The sequence below is a fragment of the Zingiber officinale genome, chromosome 6A (genome assembly GCF_018446385.1).
Source record: "Zingiber officinale cultivar Zhangliang chromosome 6A, Zo_v1.1, whole genome shotgun sequence".
Classification (NCBI taxonomy): Eukaryota; Viridiplantae; Streptophyta; class Magnoliopsida; order Zingiberales; family Zingiberaceae; genus Zingiber; species Zingiber officinale.
The window spans coordinates 19,401,482-19,423,318 of NC_055997.1; the positions used below are offsets into that span (position 1 = coordinate 19,401,482).

The 21,837-nt window shown below is 37.5% G+C and overlaps 3 protein-coding genes across 5 annotated transcripts; 2 read left to right on the plus strand and 1 right to left on the minus strand.

Annotated features, from left to right (window-relative positions):
* The first annotated feature begins 234 nt into the window (after window positions 1-234).
* Window positions 235-8,913, plus strand: LOC121996026 (DNA topoisomerase 1 alpha-like). Of its 3 annotated transcripts, none has more exons than XM_042549830.1 (17): window positions 236-640; window positions 1,205-2,219; window positions 2,463-2,947; window positions 3,104-3,298; window positions 3,826-3,906; window positions 4,568-4,627; window positions 4,742-4,836; window positions 4,973-5,129; window positions 6,281-6,406; window positions 6,791-6,871; window positions 6,949-7,039; window positions 7,128-7,282; window positions 7,674-7,742; window positions 7,820-7,909; window positions 8,006-8,109; window positions 8,192-8,360; window positions 8,498-8,913. In XM_042549830.1, exons 2-17 carry the CDS (start codon window positions 1,244-1,246, stop codon window positions 8,564-8,566), a joined length of 3,003 nt encoding a protein of 1,000 aa, XP_042405764.1. In that variant the 5' UTR covers window positions 236-640; window positions 1,205-1,243; the 3' UTR covers window positions 8,567-8,913. The 3 variants fall into 3 exon arrangements, with proteins under 3 accessions (XP_042405763.1, XP_042405764.1, XP_042405765.1); XM_042549831.1 differs by having other exon boundaries at window positions 1,205-1,802; window positions 2,046-2,947; XM_042549829.1 differs by having other exon boundaries at window positions 235-640; window positions 1,205-2,947.
* Window positions 8,914-9,012: 99 nt separating this feature from the next.
* Window positions 9,013-15,925, minus strand: LOC121996028 (phosphatidylinositol/phosphatidylcholine transfer protein SFH13-like). The gene is made up of 15 exons (XM_042549832.1): window positions 15,366-15,925; window positions 15,009-15,100; window positions 14,615-14,918; window positions 14,203-14,302; window positions 13,490-13,756; window positions 13,243-13,320; window positions 13,054-13,155; window positions 12,912-12,961; window positions 12,730-12,829; window positions 11,670-11,759; window positions 11,460-11,561; window positions 10,783-10,948; window positions 10,308-10,666; window positions 9,861-9,935; window positions 9,013-9,504 (listed from the first exon to the last, which is right to left on the minus strand). Exons 2-15 carry the CDS (start codon window positions 15,025-15,027, stop codon window positions 9,487-9,489), a joined length of 1,830 nt encoding a protein of 609 aa, XP_042405766.1. The 5' UTR covers window positions 15,028-15,100; window positions 15,366-15,925; the 3' UTR covers window positions 9,013-9,486.
* Window positions 15,926-20,559: 4,634 nt separating this feature from the next.
* Window positions 20,560-21,449, plus strand: LOC121994664 (probable CCR4-associated factor 1 homolog 9). The gene is made up of 2 exons (XM_042548621.1): window positions 20,560-20,795; window positions 21,071-21,449. The coding sequence occupies exons 1-2, from the start codon at window positions 20,560-20,562 to the stop codon at window positions 21,447-21,449; spliced, it is 615 nt and encodes a 204-aa protein (XP_042404555.1).
* The last annotated feature ends 388 nt before the right edge of the window (window positions 21,450-21,837 follow it).

A 21,837-nucleotide genomic window follows, 5' to 3' on the forward strand; every position in this document is an offset into this window, starting at 1 on the left:
CTTTCTTTTAGTGAGGCTTATTTTGAAAATAACAGAAAAAGGACAGAGCTAAGTGAAAAAGGTATTTAGTCCAGAGTTCAGACCAGCACGAATTTTAAAGTTTTTTTTTTTTTTTTTTTTTTTTTGTCTCCGACTATTTCTGGTAATTTTTTCTAGATCCCGACAGGAAAAAATATAATTTGTAACTCCACGAAAGTATGTGGGGTTTTCTGCAAGTTTTGATCATCCCTAACAAGGAACGGATCCGTCGCTGGATTTTCGGACGAAATAGAAAGTCTGAAAAGAACGGCGAGCGACCGCATCGATCGAGCGAGAGGGGATTCGACTCTCCCTTTACCAGAAGCGGCGAAAACCTCGCTGCAGTTACCGGATGGGAAGAGGGATCTATAAAAGCTGAGCGAGAGAGAGATAGAGGGAGGGAGGATACGCCAAGCTGAGGCATTACTCGACAAAACCCTAATCGCCTTCCAGCTCAATACTTGTTCGACCAGGAGCTGACGCCCGCTGCAGTAATCGTTTCTCGGACCCTCCGCCCCCTTCCTCTTGTCAGCAGGCGTCCCAGGCTGTGCTCTGAAATATACCTGTTCGCTCCGCCAAAAGATCGCAATTCGCTCGGCTTCTCTTGGCCTCTGCTCGATCGGTACGCTAAAAGATTGTTTTTTCATTGAATCGCTGAAGTTGGGTTGTTTCCCTTCCTTTTGTTAATGTGTTGCTCATTGGTGAAAGTTGTTATGGTTCGGGATTTACGAGCGTTGAATTTCCTTGCTGAATTTTTTTATTCATCTTTTTCATTATGACGTGATGTGTTAGTCGAATTGGTTGTTGTAGATGCCACTGGTGGTCTCTGTTTTTCATGTTGTCGAAAATGCTTATCTTACGCCCCAACCATGTAGCTGATCAGGATTCATTATAGACCATTCTAACGGGTTGATAATTGTCGCACATGTCGTTGGTAGCTTTTGGGATGTACATTAAAAGAGCATATCATCTCATTCAGCTTGCTGATTCTTTCAAACTGACGTGATTTCAACTGGCAAAGTGTAGGTCGAGGCACCAATGTGACCCAAACCTATGTAACGAGTAGCAAGGATATTTTAACCAACCACAAGCTATTGCACTATTTTCATCATTTATTGGTTGACTGTTGACATGGTTTTTTTTTCCCATCTGATGTTTAAACTTCTAAATATTTTGTATATTTCAGGTTGAGCCTGGTCTATTTGATCAAACTAAGATACAACAGATGTCAGTTCATGGTTGTATCGATCAAGTTATGAACGACAGTGAAGAAGATGATGAGGCACCTCTTGTCTTTAGGAGGCCAAACTCTTCGTCAAAGCAAGGCCACTCAACCTCTGCTTTGAAGAAGACAAATCCTCAAAAGGATTCTAGCTGTAATCTTGTTTCTCACCAAATTGCTCAAAATGGTAGTATCTCACATTCGCAAAATATTATATCACTCCCTGAGACATCTAGAGAGAAGCCTACTGCAACAAGCTCAAATGTAGGATCTTTGCTACCTGTCCAGTCAGTTAATTCTTCTCACCATAAATTAACAACAAATAATATGAGGCCAAAACATGAGGATGAACTATCTGTTTCAGATGATGACAAACCATTGAGTCATAGACTTAATTCAGCTTCTACAATAGTTCAGAGAAAGAGTTTCATGAACTCAGAAAAAGCACATACACATTCTTCAGTTCATAAATTTGAAGGTAGAAGCACTGAAAAGATGGATTTGGACGATCCAATTATAAAGCATGAGAACTTTGATGATGATAAACCATTGAGTTTCAAATATTCTACTTCAGGAGCAGTCAATAGAAGTGCCTCATCACATGCAGCAAAGGCTCCCCAAAGTCAAAAGCCTTCTTTACCTCACTCCATGAAGCCGGCTTCCAATAATGAAGAAACTGATGATTCAGAAGATGAAAAACCACTTCTTTCAAGGTTTCAGTCCAAGGATGTAAATGGTTCTGGCAAGAAGGACACAATTATAAAGCATGAGAACTTTGACGATGATAAACCATTGAGTTTCAAAAATTCTACTTCAGGAGCAGTCAATAGAAGTGCCTCATCACATGCAGCAAAGGCTCCCCAAAGTCAAAAGCCTTCTTTACCTCACTCCATGAAGCCGACTTCCAATAATGAAGAAACTGATGATTCAGAAGATGAAAAACCACTTCTTTCAAGGTTTCAGTTCAAGGCTGTAAATGGTTCTGGCAAGAAGGACACAATTATAAAGCATGAGAACTTTGACGACGATAAACCATTGAGTTTCAAAAATTCTACTTCAGGAGCAGTCAATAGAAGTGCCTCATCACATGCAGCAAAGGCTCCCCAAAGTCAAAAGCCTTCTTTACCTCACTCCATGAAGCCAACTTCCAATAATGAAGAAACTGATGATTCAGAAGATGAAAAACCACTTCTTTCAAGGTTTCAGTTCAAGGCTGTAAATGGTTCTGGCAAGAAGGGCACAAATAGTGAGACAAGTGCTCCCAGAGTTGGAGAAAAACGACCTCATAGCGACACCAATCCTGCTGAATCTTCATCAATTAAGAAAGCAAAACTTTCAGGAACCTCTGTGTCTGTGAAAGATAAACAGGAAGTGTCTACAAAGAAAGAAGGTAAGGAAGATGATAACAATGATCACATACCAATTGCACAACGAATTAAGTCACCGTCTTCTAACTGTGGATCGATCAACAAAAATATATTACACAAAACTACTAGCTCATCATTTAAGAAAAGTAATCTTAAAATGAATAAAAAGAAGGATTCCAATTCCTCAAAGTCATTGAAGACACCTCCTGGATCTGGTGGGGGACAGAAATGGACTACCCTGGTGCACAACGGTGTTATATTTCCTCCTTCATACAAACCTCATGGGATCAAAATGCTTTACAAGGGACAACCAGTGAATTTGACTCCTGAACAAGAAGAGGTTAGCTTTAAAGATGTTCATTACATCTTTTCTTATTATTATGATATTGTTTCTCTTGTATTCCTTGACTTCATGCAGCAGTTGTATTCCTCTGTTTCTTCAAAAGAATAATATTTAGTTGTGAACTCTTTAACTTTTGAAAATTTCTGACTCCAGGTTGCAACAATGTTTGCTGTCATGAAAGACACAGATTATGCTCAGAAAAAACAATTTATTGAAAATTTTATGCATGATTGGCGATTAATACTCGGCAAAAATCACATCATTAAGAAGTTTGAGGACTGTGACTTTACTCCTATATATGAATGGCATCTGGAGGAGAAGGAGAAGAAGAAGCAGATGACTGCAGAGGTAATTTATGCTCCATACATCCAGGAAGATGCTAACAGTTATTTATATGAAATAGTTACTTGTCGTAATGTGTTCTCCATTTTGACTCTGGTGTTATGTGATGTCAACAATAGGTTTTTTCTATTTCTTCAGTTTCATACCTTTTAATATTGTTCATAAAGCTTTCTGCAACTAGTGCTAGTACAACTTCTATTTATGAAAGCTATGTCAAACCATTTATGCCCTTGAACTTTCCAATGCAGGGATAGTTAAAAATGATAGTAAAATTACATTTATGTCAGGAGTAGGAGCTACTGACATTGTGATTAATGGTTACTTACCATCTTGGTTTATTTTATGATTAGAAATTATTTTGGAATAAATTGCGATATATTTTTTTTATAGTTTATGAAAAGTATATTTTGGGTCCAACAATCTCAGTGGTCACTAGAGTATACTTACCCACTTGTTTGCTTTCTCTTATTTCCAATATTCAGCATATTTTTACTAGAATTAGGAATCACCATGTACCTATGCTGCTTTTGTAGGAAAAGAAGATTATGAAGGAAGAAAAATTGAAGCAAGAAGAGAAGTATATGTGGGCAATTGTCGATGGTGTGAAAGAGAAGGTTTACCCTAATGCTAAATTTACTATTTCTTTTATTATATTTAGGATATGGAGCTATGAGGTAACTTGCTTTATGCTGCATTTTGGTGCAACTGAATTGATAATAAAAATATGAACATGATTTAAGCTAATGGTTTTAGTGTTTGAATTAAGATATTTGAGGATCTGGAGCTCTACATTTATGAACATGAATCTATATGTTCTTCTGGGGTGACATGTAGTTATTCTGTTTGTGTTCTGTGCCGCATGTAACTTCCCATTTAACACATGATTAGTACTTTATTAAGAACTTTTAAGTCATTGACTCGTTCTGACTGGCAGCCACAACAACAATGAGCCATGAAGCCCTTATAGATTTTCAATTTAGTTTTTCAATGGCTGTGAGGACGTATTGCAACTTCAACTTTTTCCCCCCATTTTTCATCTGGGCTTGGACCCAAACTGGTAGTTTTCAACATCACATATATCCATGATGAAATTCTCTAAGTTGATATTCTCAGGATCAAATATAGTGGCAAATTGTTAACTCATATCAACACATGGCATCTTTGTTAACATTTCAACGACTGAGGCTTCCTCCAAGTGTTTAACGTCAACATCAGTGATGCTTATCAAATCTGTATTATTTTTATGCTGACTACTAATAAATGTGTCTGTTTTAGGTTGGGAACTTCAGAGTGGAACCACCAGGGTTATTTCGTGGCCGAGGAGAGCATCCAAAGGTCATATTTCCTTGTCATGTATCTACTTAGTTGTTTCTGGCTGTCTGGTTTGATTTTAATTTCAAGAATCCTGTTATCTTCCACTGATTTACTGTTGGTTTTCTATGATTTTAGATGGGAAAACTAAAAAACAGAATTAGGCCAAGAGATATTACAATCAATATAGGGAAAGATGCACCAATTCCGGAATGCCCAATACCTGGTGAAAGGTAATGTAGTTAACTGAGCAAAACTTGAGTGAAGAAGGAACCAAATAGATTGAACTTGTTGGTAGTTGGTATAGCCTGTCAGAGTCAAATTACATTTATAGGGGTCATTCTTATATCACAGTTTGATTATTTTCAGATGGAAAGAAGTAAAACATGATAATACTGTCACATGGTTGGCATTCTGGAATGATCCCATAAATCCAAAAGAGTTCAAGTATGTCTTTCTGGCAGCGAGTAGTTCATTAAAAGGGCAAAGTGACAAAGAGAAATATGAGAAAGCCAGGTTGTTGAAGGTAAACAGTTTCTTTCTTGTTTTTTCTTGAATGTATAATTTGAATGTGTTTTGACCTGTGTATTGTGCTTTCACTTCATAGGTAGCAAAAGCAAGCACTTATGGTTTTCTGATAGTCCTCATTCATTAGTGATTGTCAGATTTTTTTCACGTATATGCTGTTAGACTTAATAGTTTAGTCCTGCATTGTTATTATTATGTTGGTTTCCTATATGTATGTGTAAGTTCATTTTTCACTTGTTGTACACTTTTATTGCTCTTAACTTAGCTTTAAGCCATGTTCCATGCATTGGCGAGGAGGCTATGGATTTCATATGATGCAGTGACCTTGCCACCTTCTCATCTATTAATGTTACAAAATCTTTCTTTTATGTTCTCAAACAATCATTCTCCCCTCCTAATCATGGAAATGGTGATCTCTCTCCTTAGTGATCCTGATGGCAACTACCATAATCTGTGACCTCTTATAGAAGTTTTACAGTCAAACTTATCCATTGTGTCTCCCCAAGTCATGTTCCCTCAACACCCCTCTCCTATCCGCCTTGGACGATTCACCTCATCTCAACCCCACTGCCTAGTGTTGTGCATTGCTTTGAACATGTCCAGCATCATCTTTAAAGTGGTTGCCAATGCATGCAAATACTTGATGGTGTTTTGGCTCAACATGCTACTTTCCAAGATTTTGGGCATTGTATGCAGTAGCACAGCTCCTCCTAATCCTAACCAGCATCATCTTTAAAGTGGTTGCCAATGCATGCAAATACTTGATGGTGTTTTGGCTCAACATGCTACTTTCCAAGATTTTGGGCATTGTATGCAGTAGCACAGCTCCTCCTAATCCTAATTTCAGTGATAATCCTGATTAAGAAAATCTCATCACTCTTCAACCTGTGAAACTCTTCCTCCTTTTTGCCTTCCTGTGAATCCCTCCTCATGTATCTAAATATGAGCATCAAATCTTTTGATTTTGTGAAAGCATTGTACTTAACGGTATCTCTATGCTTCAGTGTGAGGGGAGGTTTAGTATTAATTGGTATGCCCCAATTGGTTATTGTGTTCAGGTATAATGTTGAAGTCCTATATCTATAGGGTGTAATTGTTCATTTTTCTATTGAATAATACAGTTTTGTTCCTCTTATATTTGTGTTGCAGGATTATATACAAAATATTCGGAGAAACTATACAAGAGATTTTAATAGTAAAGATCCAACAAAGCGGCAAATAGCAGTGGCAACCTACCTTATTGATAAGCTGGCTCTCAGGGCAGGCAATGAAAAGGTATCAATCCTGTGGCCAAGGTGTATTTTTTTATGTATTGTTGATCCTGTTAAATTGCTGGATTTTTGTCTTTTGTTTTTCTTCCATTTCCAAGTCATCTGGTTTAGTTTTGCTGCTTAATATTAGACCACACTATTTCATCTGTTTTAATTATTTCAATGCGATTAACTGAATGCTTTGCTTCTGAAGCTATTGGCAATTAACACGATTAGATTATATCCACACTGAAATGCTAGCTGTAATTCCAAAGTTAGGCATTATATACCTTTCAGGACATTTTCTTATTCTTTTCATGTATATTTTCTTGCAAGAGCAATTTATTATAATTTACATCATATTGCTAAGTGTAAGTTGTTTATCCTTTTTGTATAAATCTTTGTACAGGATGATGATGAGGCTGATACTGTTGGCTGCTGCACTTTAAAGGTGGAGAATGTCGAGTTGGTTCCTCCAAATATGTTGAAGGTAGCATCTATTAAGGAACACATTTCTCTATTTCTCATCATATTTTACAAATGATCTTAACTTCTTGATCTCTTCAGTTTGACTTCTTAGGTAAAGATTCTATTAGATACTTGAACACTGTGGAGGTCGAACCACATGTCTATAAAGCAATTGGTGATTTTCAAATTGGTGTGTTGGCTGCAATTTTTTTTCTCGTTCACATTCTATCAACAGTATGTTTGAACATTTTTCATATGTTTCTTTTTATTTTTGTTAGCCAAAAAGAGCAACGGAGGTAAGAAAGATAAGGGTGATGATCTCTTTGACTTGCTGGATACAAGCAAACTAAATGCACACCTGAAGGAACTCATGCCTGGACTTACTGCAAAAGTTTTTCGTACATACAATGCTTCTATTACCCTGGATGTTATAGTAAGAAACTGATTCTCAATCCCCATCAACTCATTTATTATCTGGCTTGTTTTTATATTGTGAGTTGGTATTTTATGAAGTTTGTCTCATTTTCTCATTATTCCACTTTAAATTATTGAAGTATGATGATGCAGTGAAGAATTGCTTGAAAAATCCAACTCTAACCATTTGTTAAATAAAAAATCAACTTTCTGCATTCACAACTAGAACAATTTCGTTGGGCTGTTGCATAAGTTTATGGATTTAGATCGTGGAGAAATCAATCTATTTCTTCTTTATTACATTTTTATGAATCCAAGTAATTCTTGTTTATATTTCATTTCTTATTTCCATCAATCTTCCTATATAAGTGTGGATCACTTTTTTTATGTTGATTTTATGGCAATGACAGTTGAATAAGGAAACCAAGGATGGTTCTGTGCCAGAGAAGATTACAGTTTATCAGCATGCAAACAAGGAGGTAATTTATATATTTTTGTTTTGCCTATTTATTAGTTGGTTGTGGTTATGATTCCTCATTTTTTTTCTCCAATACAGGTTGCAATTATCTGTAATCATCAACGCAGTGTCTCCAAGTCTCACGAAAATCAGATGTCTAAGTTGAACGAAAAGATAAATGATTTAACAGTAATTTTTTTGTGCTTTACTAGTTACACTGGCAATTTATATATTTCCTTTGATTACTCACTCAGCCTGCCATCTATATTGATGTTTTCCAAACAGTCCCAAAGAGATGAATTGATGATGGATCTGAGTAGGGCTAAGAAAGGGAAGCCTCCACTTAAAGATAAAGAGGGGAAACCAAAGAAGAACTTGGCCCCTGAAGTGTAATAAGCTTACGGAACTGATGAACTTTGTATGATCAATTTTTCTCTAAATACATCTGATCTGATGTGTCCCAACTTGCAGGATTGAGAAGAAGATTGCTCAGGTTGATGCCAAGATAGGAAAAATGGAAATGGATAAACAAATAAAAGAGGATCTGAAAACAGTTGCACTTGGAACATCCAAAATCAATTACCTTGACCCAAGAATATCAGTTGCGTGGTGCAAGAGGCATGAAGTACCCATAGAGAAGGTACTTGGTTTCAATTTTTTTTTTTTAAGACAAATACGTTCTTTTTGGTGTCAGAATTGCCTCTAGTTGAGTACATTAGTAAAACTGTTACTGTCATTGCCTCCATTTATAATCCTTGGTTTGCTTTATCTTTCCAGATATTTAACAAATCACTACTCGCAAAGTTTGCATGGGCAATGGATGTTGATCCTGACTTCAGATTCTAGGATATATTTTCCCTGATTGATTCTTATGCGGCAAAGAGAAGTTTCGAGCCATTGAACTTTCAGTTTCAAGTAAATTTCAACAATGCTAGAAGTCGTTCTCCTCCCACACATGCGATGGCAGTTGCCACGCGACACTCAAATATACATGTACTTTGATTCAAAACCATTAGCAAATTCAAGTTAATTTCCATGATTAAATTAAATGTCCAAAATGAGATTTCCTCCATTAATTCCCTGCGAATGAACTTGTTGTATGAGCTAGTTATTCTAGGCATGAAAATGTAGCTAATTTTAGCGAGGATATTTGATGTTGGAATGTAAACTTGAATGAATGGAAACTTTCATCAGCTAGAGGCTATGATTGGATTTCAGAACCATCAAATATTTAATAGTTAATTACTAATCAATTAATGCTCTATTCATTTTGAAGTATATAAATCTGAAACTGAAAAATCAAACAAGTCAATCTAGTAAGTGAATTTCAATAGTTACATGGCCTCCTTTTCTGTTGCCTCTGACAAACAATAGTTTCAAAGCATGAGTAAAGCTTCTGAACAAAGTGTTATATTTGTTGATTAGAACACAATCACTTAGTCCACTCAAAGCTATGATACATGTTAACCAAACCATAACATTTGCGTGAAATGCCAAGTCATTTAACAGAGGTGGTAAAGAGCATTACAAATGAAAAACTTCACCAGCTATTTTCTTTCAATGCCCCCTTGCTTTACTCACGATCAAGGACTGTTCATGACTAATTCCCATCCAGAATTCACACCAGTCTCTCCCTCGAAGAAACAAAAATAACTTCGGGACATGAGATAGCTTGATGTTACTTTTGGCCTGCGATTCCTGGAGAAGCCTCTTTCTTCTGCTACAACTATGTCATTGTTTCAACTTGCTCGAACAGCCTTGAAGGATCAGCAGAATGATCTTTTCTGAATCAAGAAATGTAAACTATTTGTGAGAAACATGAAGGTTATTAGCATGGGTAACAATGAGGCTAAGTGGGCATATCTAGTGCATACAATTCTTTTTCTGGACATCAAAGTAACAGTAAGTCAGCGAAACAGTTCATAGATTCATAACAAAAATGGAATTGGGAGAAGCAAATGTATTAGTTTCTTCTCAAAGAGAGAAGCTTCGAGGAAATGACATCCTCTATTTTCCCTTCTAGGAAGATCCATGAATCAGAAATTCTAGAAAATGAAATCGTAAGTCTTTCATATGATTAGCTACTTAAGTGATACAATGAATTGTGACAAGTTAAGATAGCAAAAGTTTAAATCTTTACCCGAACGCTTGATTTCTTCATTGCATCTAATGACTCGACAATTTGTAGCTGCTTCATGACTGTAGCATGTAATACCTGAAACAAACATGCAAGGCTAAACATATCACAGCAATAAAACTAAGAAGATAACCCTTTAAGTAGAGCAAACTTACTGACACAAAAAATCTAAATGAAATACATAGCTACCGCAACAGACCAACCTACATGAGGTGATGCATAACTATTTATGAAAAAAAGGGTTGTGGGAGGAAAACTTGAATCAGAATGTGAATAAGGACAAATCCATAAATAACGCCAACATGTTACAATGTGCCATTTCTCCTGCACCACAGGCTTATGGACCATTTAACACACTAAACAGAGAGCACTGACATGGATGCTCATGAAGTAATTGTGTAACCAGACAAAAAAATATTGAGGATGATACTAGGATGGTCAGAAATTTACCTTTTTGGTCTTTTCGAGGTCAAACTCAACATGTTTTATTCGATCCCAAGATTCAAGTAGGGCACGCTCTTTCTCAAAAGGGATTTGAGTGGGTTTATTGGTGACCTCATCTAACATACTTTCTAGCCTCTGCAGTCGCTCTAAAACAGGAGTCAATTGATCTTCAATGATTTTCTCGGTTGATCTTCGTTGAACATCTGAAGGACGGCTGTTGTTCAATCTCCCTTCTTTAAAGCCAATCACATGGATAAATGATAGAACTTTAACTAGAAAAGCTATTATCAATTTTCCAAGAAACTGAAACTTAGTTTCTCCTGAATCTCTCCGGAGGAAAATGTGATTTCCAATGCTTAAATTATCTGGTAACAGAAAAAAAAAAACTAAACTAAGAATTTTGAGGACCATAGAAAAACAAGGATAAGGATATTTCTATAACCAACAGAGAACTGTTCCTAGAGGAAAACAGATTGCCTGCCTTGTGGATTTGATGTTGAAATACTATATGAAGTCCTTCCTTGATTTCCAAAATTAGATAATCTCTTGCAAGAAGTTGCTCCTCTTCCACCACAATCTATAGCTTTGTCGACCACAACAAAATGATCATCACAACTATAGTATGCTGCTGAATCTCTTGCTTTGATCTGCAATCATGGATGCAATTGCACTGAAATTCAATTGGCACAACACAATCTAAAACAAGTTTTTATTTCCTACCTATATGAGATTGTTATTTCGTCTGTTTAGATTAAAATTTGCATCTAATTATTCCTGCAGTGATAAAATGTACGAATACTGATCTAACTACTTCCAAACTTGAGGTTTTTGAAAGGCCATTCCGCCATTGCAGAAAATATTTAGGAAGAAAAATAACAAAAAGTGTGATCATCACTAATTTCTTTGCAATGAAACAAGTCCTTTATGAAATGGAAGACTTATCAAGAAAATCTTTCAATAGAACAATGTAAAAATCTATTATTATGGGAGATATCAACTGTTATATCACCTACTTGTGGCAATATAGAAAAAAAAATCTGAAAAGGTTTCCTTTATAGCATTGCCATGTTCAAGAGTTCAATTCAATCCATTTTGGAGATGATAATCAGTGGAATATCATTAAGTAAAGTTCCAAACAAGATAACAAAGAGAACTCACTTCTTCATGAACTGGGGCTAAACGACTATACTCAACAGATCTAGAAACAAGATCATCAACATCAGATCCAGATTCAAGTGTCCATGTACTACTATTTCTTCCCTGAAATGACAAGCATACTCAGTTGGAATAGTACTCCAAATGCATCCATATCAATGTCGGAATGAATTGAAAGCTCATATGCTGAAATCTAGATCAGTAAATTCTTGCCTTTGAAAGACATGAGCCAGCAAAGACCTCTTCGCCACCTGACATTCTTCTAGTATGCCTCAATAACACTGCTTCAGCATTATATGCACACTAAAATTTGAAGAGTGACAAAAAGTAAATAAGAGTGGCTCCCTTTGCTCTTGAGCTTTTCAGGAAAAAAAAACAGTACCAAAACACTCAAAACAGACAAGGCCAATTATGTATTGCTTACTCTTCCATAGTGGGATAAAAACATCTGTAATTTCAAGCCACTCCTATCATGTTCAAATTTAGAAACTTGATGCTTCTATTAGATGTTAAGTGGGGAATCAAATCAGGTAATTTAACTAGCTGAATGTAAGAGAAAAGTACTAATGCAGATTACTTAAAATTAAGAGTATTTTATTAGTCACCTTCTAAACAAAAGCTGGTTTATTAAAAGTGAAATAATGCTATTCCATAAAAGAAGTTGAATCAACCTTACCTAGTGGTCTCTTTGTCACAATCTGCTCAAATAAGAGAACTAACTCCTACTAAGAGCCGTTAGGCTCAACTGCTAGCCTGAAAAATATAGATCCAAATTAATAATAGTTCCCTTATTGATGCTTATAAAGCCCTTTTATTAGCTCATAACTGTATAGCTGAGAGTAAACTTGGATGTTATAGTCTCGATTACTTAGGCTTGACATCTCCATCACTACTCAAAGTCCAATTCAACCAAGAAGCATCCATGGTCAATGACATGTGAAGACCAATGCCCAATGGTGGCTTCATCATTACACAAGTTCTTTCCAGATATTTCATCATGCCTAGGATGAGCTTTGTTTTGATACTAATTGTCACAGTGCATCCTAACGAGAGAATTTCCATTAACATTATTAGATCCCATCACAAGCCCAAGCAGGAGTTAGCACATCTAAATTTATAAAACTTGTTCATTAAGCTACCACTCTCTGTGAAGACTAAATTAGGGTGTCACACTCTTGGTATGATATTTGGTCTTGGCTGTTTCAGTTAAATTAAAACATGGGTGTAATGTGCAGGAATAATATTTCTACATATCTATACAAGTAAAATTTACTTTCATAATGTGAGGATCCTTCCATGGTCCTCTGTTAGACATCAAACAGCCACCTTCACCAGAGCATGTACATATGCCGCCCAAGAATTCTGGAAGTTGGCTGAGTGCAGCAATACAAATTAGATTCAGTAAATCATCAACAAGAAGAACCATCAATATCACCAGAGAGTAATGAATCAAACCTTGAGTCAATGACTTCAAGTAATGTACCTTGGTATTTAGTTCCCAATACCTGTGGATAAAGTTAATTATCTGCATGTACTCTTCTAGATTCTAGACCTGCAAAGCTAGTGAAACAAATAACTCCAATCATAGGGAACATACATGTATCTTTGCTGTCGTCTTTGGATCCAGAAAACCTTTTACAGTATTCCATAGCAACCTAAAGCCAGGACCGGCATTGACAATGAACATCTGATGTAGAGTCTGCATTGCCGAATTGAATGTTTACATGTCGATGTAGATGCATAAAAACAACAAATCAATGTTTAAGAATTTGAATGAACAAAATACCTCAGGATAATAATCTCCATCAATTTTCTGCATTTTAAGCAATAGCTCTCTTGCTGTCTTGCTGAAATTCTTCAAGCCCTGACTCAAACCGAACACTTAATAATTTCAGGAAAATCAAGTAAACAATTGTCTTGTTCCAGCAACTACAACATTAAATTATATGATTCAGCAAAAAAGATTTCTTTGTTAATACTCTGCATCACATCAACAATTACTATATCTAGATTCTGAAAATTAAATACCATACCACACCATGCACATCCAGAATTGTGGTTGTTGTGTCAATGTGCCTTTTTGCTGCAACAGAGCATGCAGGAAATTTCTCATGAAATGCTTTCTCAAATTCCTGAACATGATATTTTATGTATCGTTCAACTGTGGTGATGTTCATAAGCTTATTGGGCTCCACCTTTCCTAGCCTTTCAATGTAGACAGGCCTTCCTCCTTTGTCAACTCCATGATAGCCCTGAGGATAATGTTGCAAGACTTCCTCCAGCTCCTCAAACTTAAAGTCCTTGAATTCAACAAACAGTGTTTTAAGTTGCGACACTTAACATTTGTTATACATTATGCCATACTCCAAAATTAATTGCATTAGAGTTCAAGGAGATCTAATTATGTTCTACAATAGATCAGTGCAAACCCCAAAAAATACCATCAGTAATGCAGATATATCCGATTGATGTGGGAAAAAGAAAGAAAAAATAAAGTATTGAAGTATCAGAAAATCCTAATAAGATTTACAAGCATGGTTTGGAATTTCATTCTGAGATGTCCACTCATAACTTTGTATTAGCTCAGTGGGCATTGTCCACTCATAACTCTCATCAAAAGCCATTGAAAATAAAGACAAATGGAAAGACATATGAAAAGAAAGATAATCTGCTGAAAATTGCATAAGTGACGTGGAAGTTTGTCTGATGAAAACAAAAAACAGAACTATCTGGAAAGGAAACTCACATCCAAAATTGTATCTGCTCCAAATTCCTTTCTCCACTGAAGCATATCTGCCCACATAAGAGTTGCTTTCTCACGATCAAATTTTCTAGCTTTCAGAAACCTGCAACATGTAAAAGCTCACCCATAATAATTGTGGAAGTGCTGGAGACAGTAGCTACCAAGAGAAAATTCAAGTTACAGATACAAATGAATATGCTCATGAAATGAAGCACAAATTGCATTAAACCACAAAAAAAGATTCCAGTTGGTTTGATATGTATTTTACAAGGCCATTTAGTGGAAATACACATAGGCCGTTTACTTCATTGTGATAAAATCAGCAGTTAAGCATACAGATCCACACATAAGGTTTTCAAAATAAACACTGTAGCAAATAGCAAAAGATTACACATTTTGATAGCCAAAATTATACCTGAGCAGCATGTGATAGTCGTCATGTTTATCAGGCAACAAGTCCCTAGAAATTAGCCCCTTGCGGAATGTGTATACTTCATGCTCCTCTTCCAAATCCCTATCATCCTCGATTGAAACAGAAGAAGTCCTATTAACATCTCTCCTCTTCCCTCGCTTCTTGAGAGAATGTGTGAACTTAGAAGAAGCACTCAGTGCCTTTTTCTTTAAAGCTCCAATACTTAATCTTCGTCTTTCATCCTCAGAGTTCTCCGCATCAGATCTTCTTTCTTTTCTATCTTCCCAACTATGAGACACCTCAAGCCCTTTGACACAACAAAGTCAAATAATATAAAACTCCAGCATCAGTTCGTAATACCAAAGAAATGGATTGACCTGAGCTAGAGAAACCATACCGTTCATCTTTTCCATCATCAGAGGACAAATCTCGTTGCTTGTCTCAATCGTCTAACGAGATTGCCGATACATATGCTATACAAATAAAATCCTTCGATCGCCATAAACAGTAGACAAAACGTTAAAGGTCCAATTTAAAAGAAAAGAGTACGAAAAAGTTTAAATTCAAGAAACCCTCACGGAATAAAAACAAAAACAAAAAAGAAACCATTTTTAGAGGCGACAGCTTAACGAACTGCATTCGTTCCGAAAGCACCCGCATCAACAATCAAGATCAAGATCCACTAAGCCGACCATCAAAATTCCAAACCAGAAACCCGTACAAAAGGGATCGATTAGACAGAAAGCTAAGCTACCTTCTCGCGGCATTGAGCGAGGGGGCACCCATCCACCAATCTATTCTTCTCCACCGCATCAACCGGCATCCGTACTCGCCTCGCAGCACCTCTCTCTTTACATCGATCGGGAAACGGAAGAGGAAAGGAATCGAAATTTATTGGAACCGAAGCGAAGAAGCCATGAATGCTTCGGCGGGTTCGCGCACTCCGCCCTCTCTTTATACTCGTGCCGTCAATAAATATCCACGAGAGCGAGCAAATGCGTGCATAAATTGGGGCGTTTAAACCGGGTCGCCAAATCGCGCTGGGGCCCACGAGGAGGACCAATGGTATGGGTGGGTCGGCGCGCGGTTTTTTCCAATCCTGTCCTTCTCCTTCTCCTCCTCTTCTTCTTCCTTTTTCTTTCTCGCTTTATTTCGATTCTGCGGTCGCTCGCTTGCTTGCCTGCTTTGGGGAATTTTAAGGCAGCGATTGCGATAAAATAATACACCGAGGGAGTTTATACAAAAGAAGCGTCCAGACAGCGTGCGCTTTACAGGTTGTTCCGTACGATGCCAAAGAAAGGGAGCGATGATGATGATGGCACTGCCGCACTGGAATCTGCATTTTTAAAAAATTAAAAAAAAGAAGGAAAATTGATTAATTGGAAATGTTAATGCCACGGGGGACTGGGTCTCCTCGCTTTATGCGTGCACAAGCTGCTGCCGTTACGCGTGACGCGGAGAAGACGGGGAGCTTGTGGGTTTTATGTGTCTGTCGAGACAGGAAGTGCGCGCCGGATTGGGTCGGCGTGTCGGCACTTGGCGTAGAATGGTGGGGATTGGACCAAGCGGAACAGCTGATCTCAGGGAATGGATGGGACCAGTGGGTGTAGCGTGTTGGGTAGGGAAGGGATGAGAACGTTAAAGTGTAGTTCGACCGCACCGCTTCTATTTAAGGTGCGGATTTTTCTTAGATCATTTAGAATTATATACTTTTCCAGATTCTTAGTTTTAATTTTTGTCAGATTTGAAAAAAAATATATATGGATTGAAATTCAGTAATATAATTCTCCAAATTCTTTGGAAGTGGTTTAAAATCAACAAAAAATAAAAATTTAAATGGATCAAACAAATGAAATGATGCACAGTCTTTCATACAAAGACAAGATATTAGGATGGTTAATGAACTGACTCAAAGTCCGACTTTATTATCATCAAATTTATTTCATAAGATAATTGAATCAAATTAAATTGAACATAAAATGAATTATATCATTGAATAGTGATTTGAATTTAATTTAATTTTTTTTATAAGTTTGATTCATTTAGATATTATCGAACTTTGAACATCTTCCACCATATAACTCTGTCACACTGTCTTTGTTAGATTTCAAGACTGTTATTTGATTGGAAATACTTGCAATCTGAACTTCCTTTAAGGTTATAGAGACTGTTATTTTTCTTCTTCTTCTATAATTAGTGTCTGCAAAATTATATAATTTTAAGAAAATTGTTATGGCAATGGTCTATTTATATATCCTGTTTGAAAAACAAGCAAATAAGCCAATTCATTCCAGACAAATAAAACAGCATAAGATAACAGAAGCTAAGCTATCATCTTCGAACAATAACATGATTAGTCGATGACTCCTTTGCATAACAAATCCAAATGCTTTTTTTGACATTATACTTGGGCTATAGGACTTCATTGACAATGCTCTCTGATACGGTGCATGAGGAGAGGGCCGTGCGGCTGACGTGGTCTAAAGTCAAGCCTATGGGATGGTGAGAAGTCCAGTCCCCGTGGAGATCAGAAGTCAAGCTTATGTGATCGCGGTCAAAGTTTTCGTTGATAGAACAGTCAAAGGTCAAGAACACAGTTGGGGCGAGGGCCAGCCTCAAGGGCAATTAAGGATCGGACCCACATGCCAGGTACAGTTGCGGACCGGGCTCATAGGCCAGGTACAGTTGCGGACCGGGCCCACAGACCAGGTAAAGTTGTGGAAGAAAAAGCCTCTGACATAGTACAGACCTAGCGTACAGGTCAGGACATACGAACTAGGGGTAACAATAGACAGAAGCAGGTCGGAATACAGACCTGGCGTACAGGTCGGAACGTACAAATCAGGGATAACAGCAGACAGAAGCAGGTAGGAATACAGACCTGGCGTACAGGTCGGAACGTACAAGTCATAGATAACAGCAGACAGAAGCAGGTCGGAATATAGACCTGACGTACAGGTCGGAACGTACAAACCAGGGGTAGCAACAGACAGAAGCAGGTCGGAATACAGACCTGGCATACAGGTCGGAACGTACAAGCCATAGATAATAGCAGATAGAAGCAGGTCGGAATACAGACCTGGCGTATAAGTCGGAACGTACAAACATAGATTACAGAGGACAGAAGTCGGTCAGTAGCCAGACTTGGCGTACAGGTCGGGATCAGCAAATACCAAGAGCCAGGGCAGGGATAACAAGAGAAGGAGGCCGGGCGTTACGCGACAAGCAGTCTAAGGAATCGTAACTACTTGTCAGAGAATAATCACTGCCTGTCAGAGAATATACTAATGATCGGGTATGTACAGTACTCTGATTCCTTCCTAGACTTATAAGAAGACGTCACGTGTCACCCACCGTCAGACAAAGTCTGATATCTGACGTTTCCTGACACCCGTTAGACTCCAGAAGAATCCTTTGCGATATAAAAAGAGATGCTTTGTCCCTTACACAGGTACGCTCACTCGTCATTTCTGACTCGTCTTTACTTTTCGTCCTTTCTCTGTGCTTCTGAGGAAAAAGTACCTGACTAGAGCGTCCGAAGGCCTGACCCGAGGACTTTTTCCCTGGTTTATGATCTCTAACGACTCGTGGGCTCGTCTGAGTGTGTGCAGAGCCCTAGCGTCATCATCCTGGTCATCACCCTTCGTCATCAGTCCGTGTGAACCCTTCCGGAGAGTGCCAGATAGATCGGACGCCGTAGCAACTTTCCGTCAACCTCCAGTACATCAAGGTCCGTCTTCATCCGACTCAGCTTTCGGACGGGATCACTCTCCAAAAGATGCAGTTTCAAAATATGATGTTGTGATAGATTTTTGGAAATAAATCACTGAAACTTAAGTACGGAGAACCTAATGTATGTAGGCGTCAAACACATCACATTATTAGATGGGAAGATGGCGTGCCCAACACAATATAGACTCACCAGGGTCTTGTTATGGCAAAAAAAAAAATCATTAACATGAGAAATATAATAAAACTAATAACCATTCAAGGAAACAATGTCGTCCGATGGTAGGACATGCATCTATATGAGAGAATACATGCAAGTTACCAAGACATTTTGAAAATTACCGGACTATAGAATTTCAGCCAACTTCGACACAATATCAAATTTGTTCAAGCCCCAATCATTGATTGCAAGGCAAACATCAATGCCACTTTTGAGACAGCAAAAGGCGCATGATCCATAAAGATACAGCTTAGCACCAAATTCTCTAGAGACAAGAATAATTGTCTCTGTTTGGCCTTTTCTTCTTCTGTCGGTACCAGAGACTCAAAAATTGAAAGAAAACTTGGAGTCATTGAATCAATGTTGGGGCGACATTGAATTGCCCTTTTTTGAATCCCCATTCTCTACCATGAGACATGATTTCCTCTGTACAGTGTAACCTTACATCCTGAAATTAAAAAAAAAAAATCTAAAATGTGATGACAATTGAAGTACAGTCAAGATCAAAGGACAACTGCAATTTGCTAAACTTAGGTTGAAAGAAGCATCAAAGCTCACACACCGTATACGCATTTTGTGAATCTCAATAATTTTGTGAAATACATTAAGTTAATCGAATACTTTAAGTCAGTACAAATAAATGATACATATCACCATCACAAGGTAACTGTGATGCAGCAATTTGGGACATAACAAATACAAGGAAAAGGCTCAATGTATGACTTAGCAACCAAAACTCTAAAATGCCAATACAAGCGGCATCAATGGAACTAGGTATATTTATATAGTGAGAATACCAAATTAGGAAACCTAAAATAGGCGTATAAGTATGCACTATTTGGCTTCTAAAAACTGTAAAAGGAAATTATTAAAATTCATATATTAACTATTCACTGAGTTTTCATGGATTGAACCTAAACATTCATAAACATAGGATACAACTGATGGCTCGAAATGCATAGCAATATTTTTTAAAAAATAAAACTTTAGAACATTAGCTTTTTCAAACTTAAAAGATACTTAATTTTAAGTATTTATATTTTATAATATAACTGCCCTTGTATACAAAATAATGATGTGAAAATTGATACATGATACAACATTGTAATGTAATAAGAAACAAGATTACAATAAAGCAATATCCTAATTGTGTACTTTGTGGAATCAACATGGTAATCTTAAGCATATATTATGATTGCATCATCCCATCTATGAGCTCCTTGCAATTCCTCAGAGGATTTCAAACCTGATAGACTTTAGATAAATAAAAAGAAATTTCCTTTCCTGAAGGTGATGCCTGTATATCTTATCCTGTTCGCATTTAAAGCCTCTAGAGTCTAGACAACTTACAAAATGAAAATTTGCTCAAACAAAAAATTGTACAGAGTCATAGATGGTATGCAAAACTCAATCTTCTGTTAGTATTATAATCTGAAAGAGGTAAGAAGTATGCATTTGCTTCAACATCATCTTATCAAACCATGCAAGACCCATCTATTTTGGATCAGCTATATAGATTTTATCCCTCCATTGGATCCTATACAAAGCTATCGCTAAGAATACTATCAGGAAACCGAAACCTAGCTTTGTAACAAAATGGTTAAAACTCATGTTCACGGGGTTAGATACTTTAGGTAATGATTGAAAAATATTTAAAGGACATGTAGCATTAGAAGAATAAAGATTTGAACTAACAATGAAGGAATGAGTAGAGGCTAATTGTCACAAGATATTCAACAGGCATAATTAGATGCTATGAGAAACTGTCACAGTTAGCTAAAGAAGTTTCTGTTTGTGATAGTATGAAACCCGGCTGGAGTCGGAGCACCGCCTCCGAATCCTAAACCCATTAGGTTTCGATTTACTATAAATATAGATGCCCCCAGCCAGTCCGGCCATTTATCGCTCTTTCCTCTGTTTTCTTTTCTGCGATCGGCAATTCAGCGATTCAGCGATTCGGCGATTCTTGTTGTTTCCTGCGCCGTTGCTATCAGCAATGATGACCTCTCAGCAGCATCCGGTCGATCTTCTTCATCCTCAGAAGCAGCAGCCGCTGGCCACTTTTCTTCGTGCTCAGGGGCAGCAGCGACCGGTCAGGGTTCGACGAGTATGGGCTTCAAATTTGGAGCTTGAGTTCTCCATCATCGCCCAAGTGCTCCCTCGATTTCCCATGGTGTCTTTCGACACCGAGTTCTGTTGTTGTACGGAGAGTACTAAATTGTATCAAAATAACAAGTATGTAATAAACAAATAAATAAAAATATAAGATTCAGAAATTGGTATCTTTCCATTGGTTCATGGGGGACAGAACCAAACCACGTGCGTCGCGCCCGGTAAATCCAACTCCGCATATATATAGGTCCCTTTAACATTGCTAAGTAAGGATGGAAGGGTTCCATATATAAGTTATTCCAACCTTCTTGGCTTAGCAATGTGGGACTAAATATATACACATATGTATTATCAAAATAAGAAAAATAGTTTGAATTAAATAAACAAAACTCAACAAGATGCACCCTCCTCCCGCAGAAGCCGCACTACCTTCTCTCGGCGGATGAGCGGTACGCTTTCTTGAAGGCCAACGTAGAACGGTCGAAGTTGACCCAACTCGGTCTCACCCTCTTCGACTCCGATGGCAATCTTCCCGGCGGCGTTGGAGAGGCTTTCATCTGGGAGTTCAATTTCTGCGACTTTGACGTCTGTCGAGACAAACTCGATTACAATTCGGATGGAATCGACTTCCGAATGCTATTTCTCCAAGGGATCGACCCCGTCGCTTTGCTGCTTGTTGTCAAGTGGCAGGTCTCGGTGCGTCATTGCCCCCGTTGCGCCCCACCACCGCAGAATGGATTGTCTTCGGCAGCTGATATGACTTCGGTTACATGGTAAAGACGTCATCTTTGGATCAATGACTACCAGAAAATCATCTGAATGATTTTTTACTCAGTTGAATGATTGTTTACTGCAAGTGGACAGCGAGAGTCTTCTTGTTAGGGTTTAGTCCGTTATTGTTGTTGTTGATGTATGGGGTAGCAACCCGCAAACTGTATTTAGCGATTATTCAAAATATATATATATATATATTTTAATTTTATTATTGATATATGAAATATGAATGGTTACAAGAAAAATATAAATTCGATTTTTGTGTTTTTTTAAAAAAATAAAACTTCATATTAAAGGAATAGAGAAAAAGAATTTATCATCAACAATTATCCTTACTCTTTGACGATGGAAAAAAAAAATCCTAGGATATAAAAGATGAAAAACAAATTGA

Coding starts and splice junctions, on each gene's coding strand:
- LOC121996026 (XM_042549829.1), top strand. CDS start 1,244: ATGTCAGTTCATGGTTGTATCGATCAAGTTATGAACGACAGTGAAGAA. Junction 7,283..7,673: donor CTATTACCCTGGATGTTATA/GTAAGAAACTGA, acceptor TGGCAATGACAG/TTGAATAAGGAAACCAAGGA. Junction 8,361..8,497: donor ATGAAGTACCCATAGAGAAG/GTACTTGGTTTC, acceptor TTATCTTTCCAG/ATATTTAACAAATCACTACT.
- LOC121994664 (XM_042548621.1), top strand. CDS start 20,560: ATGACCTCTCAGCAGCATCCGGTCGATCTTCTTCATCCTCAGAAGCAG. Junction 20,796..21,070: donor AAATTGTATCAAAATAACAA/GTATGTAATAAA, acceptor AAACTCAACAAG/ATGCACCCTCCTCCCGCAGA.
- LOC121996028 (XM_042549832.1), bottom strand. Junction 14,303..14,614: donor GACTATCACATGCTGCTCAG/GTATAATTTTGG, acceptor TACATGTTGCAG/GTTTCTGAAAGCTAGAAAAT. Junction 10,949..11,459: donor TAGCCCCAGTTCATGAAGAA/GTGAGTTCTCTT, acceptor CCATGATTGCAG/ATCAAAGCAAGAGATTCAGC.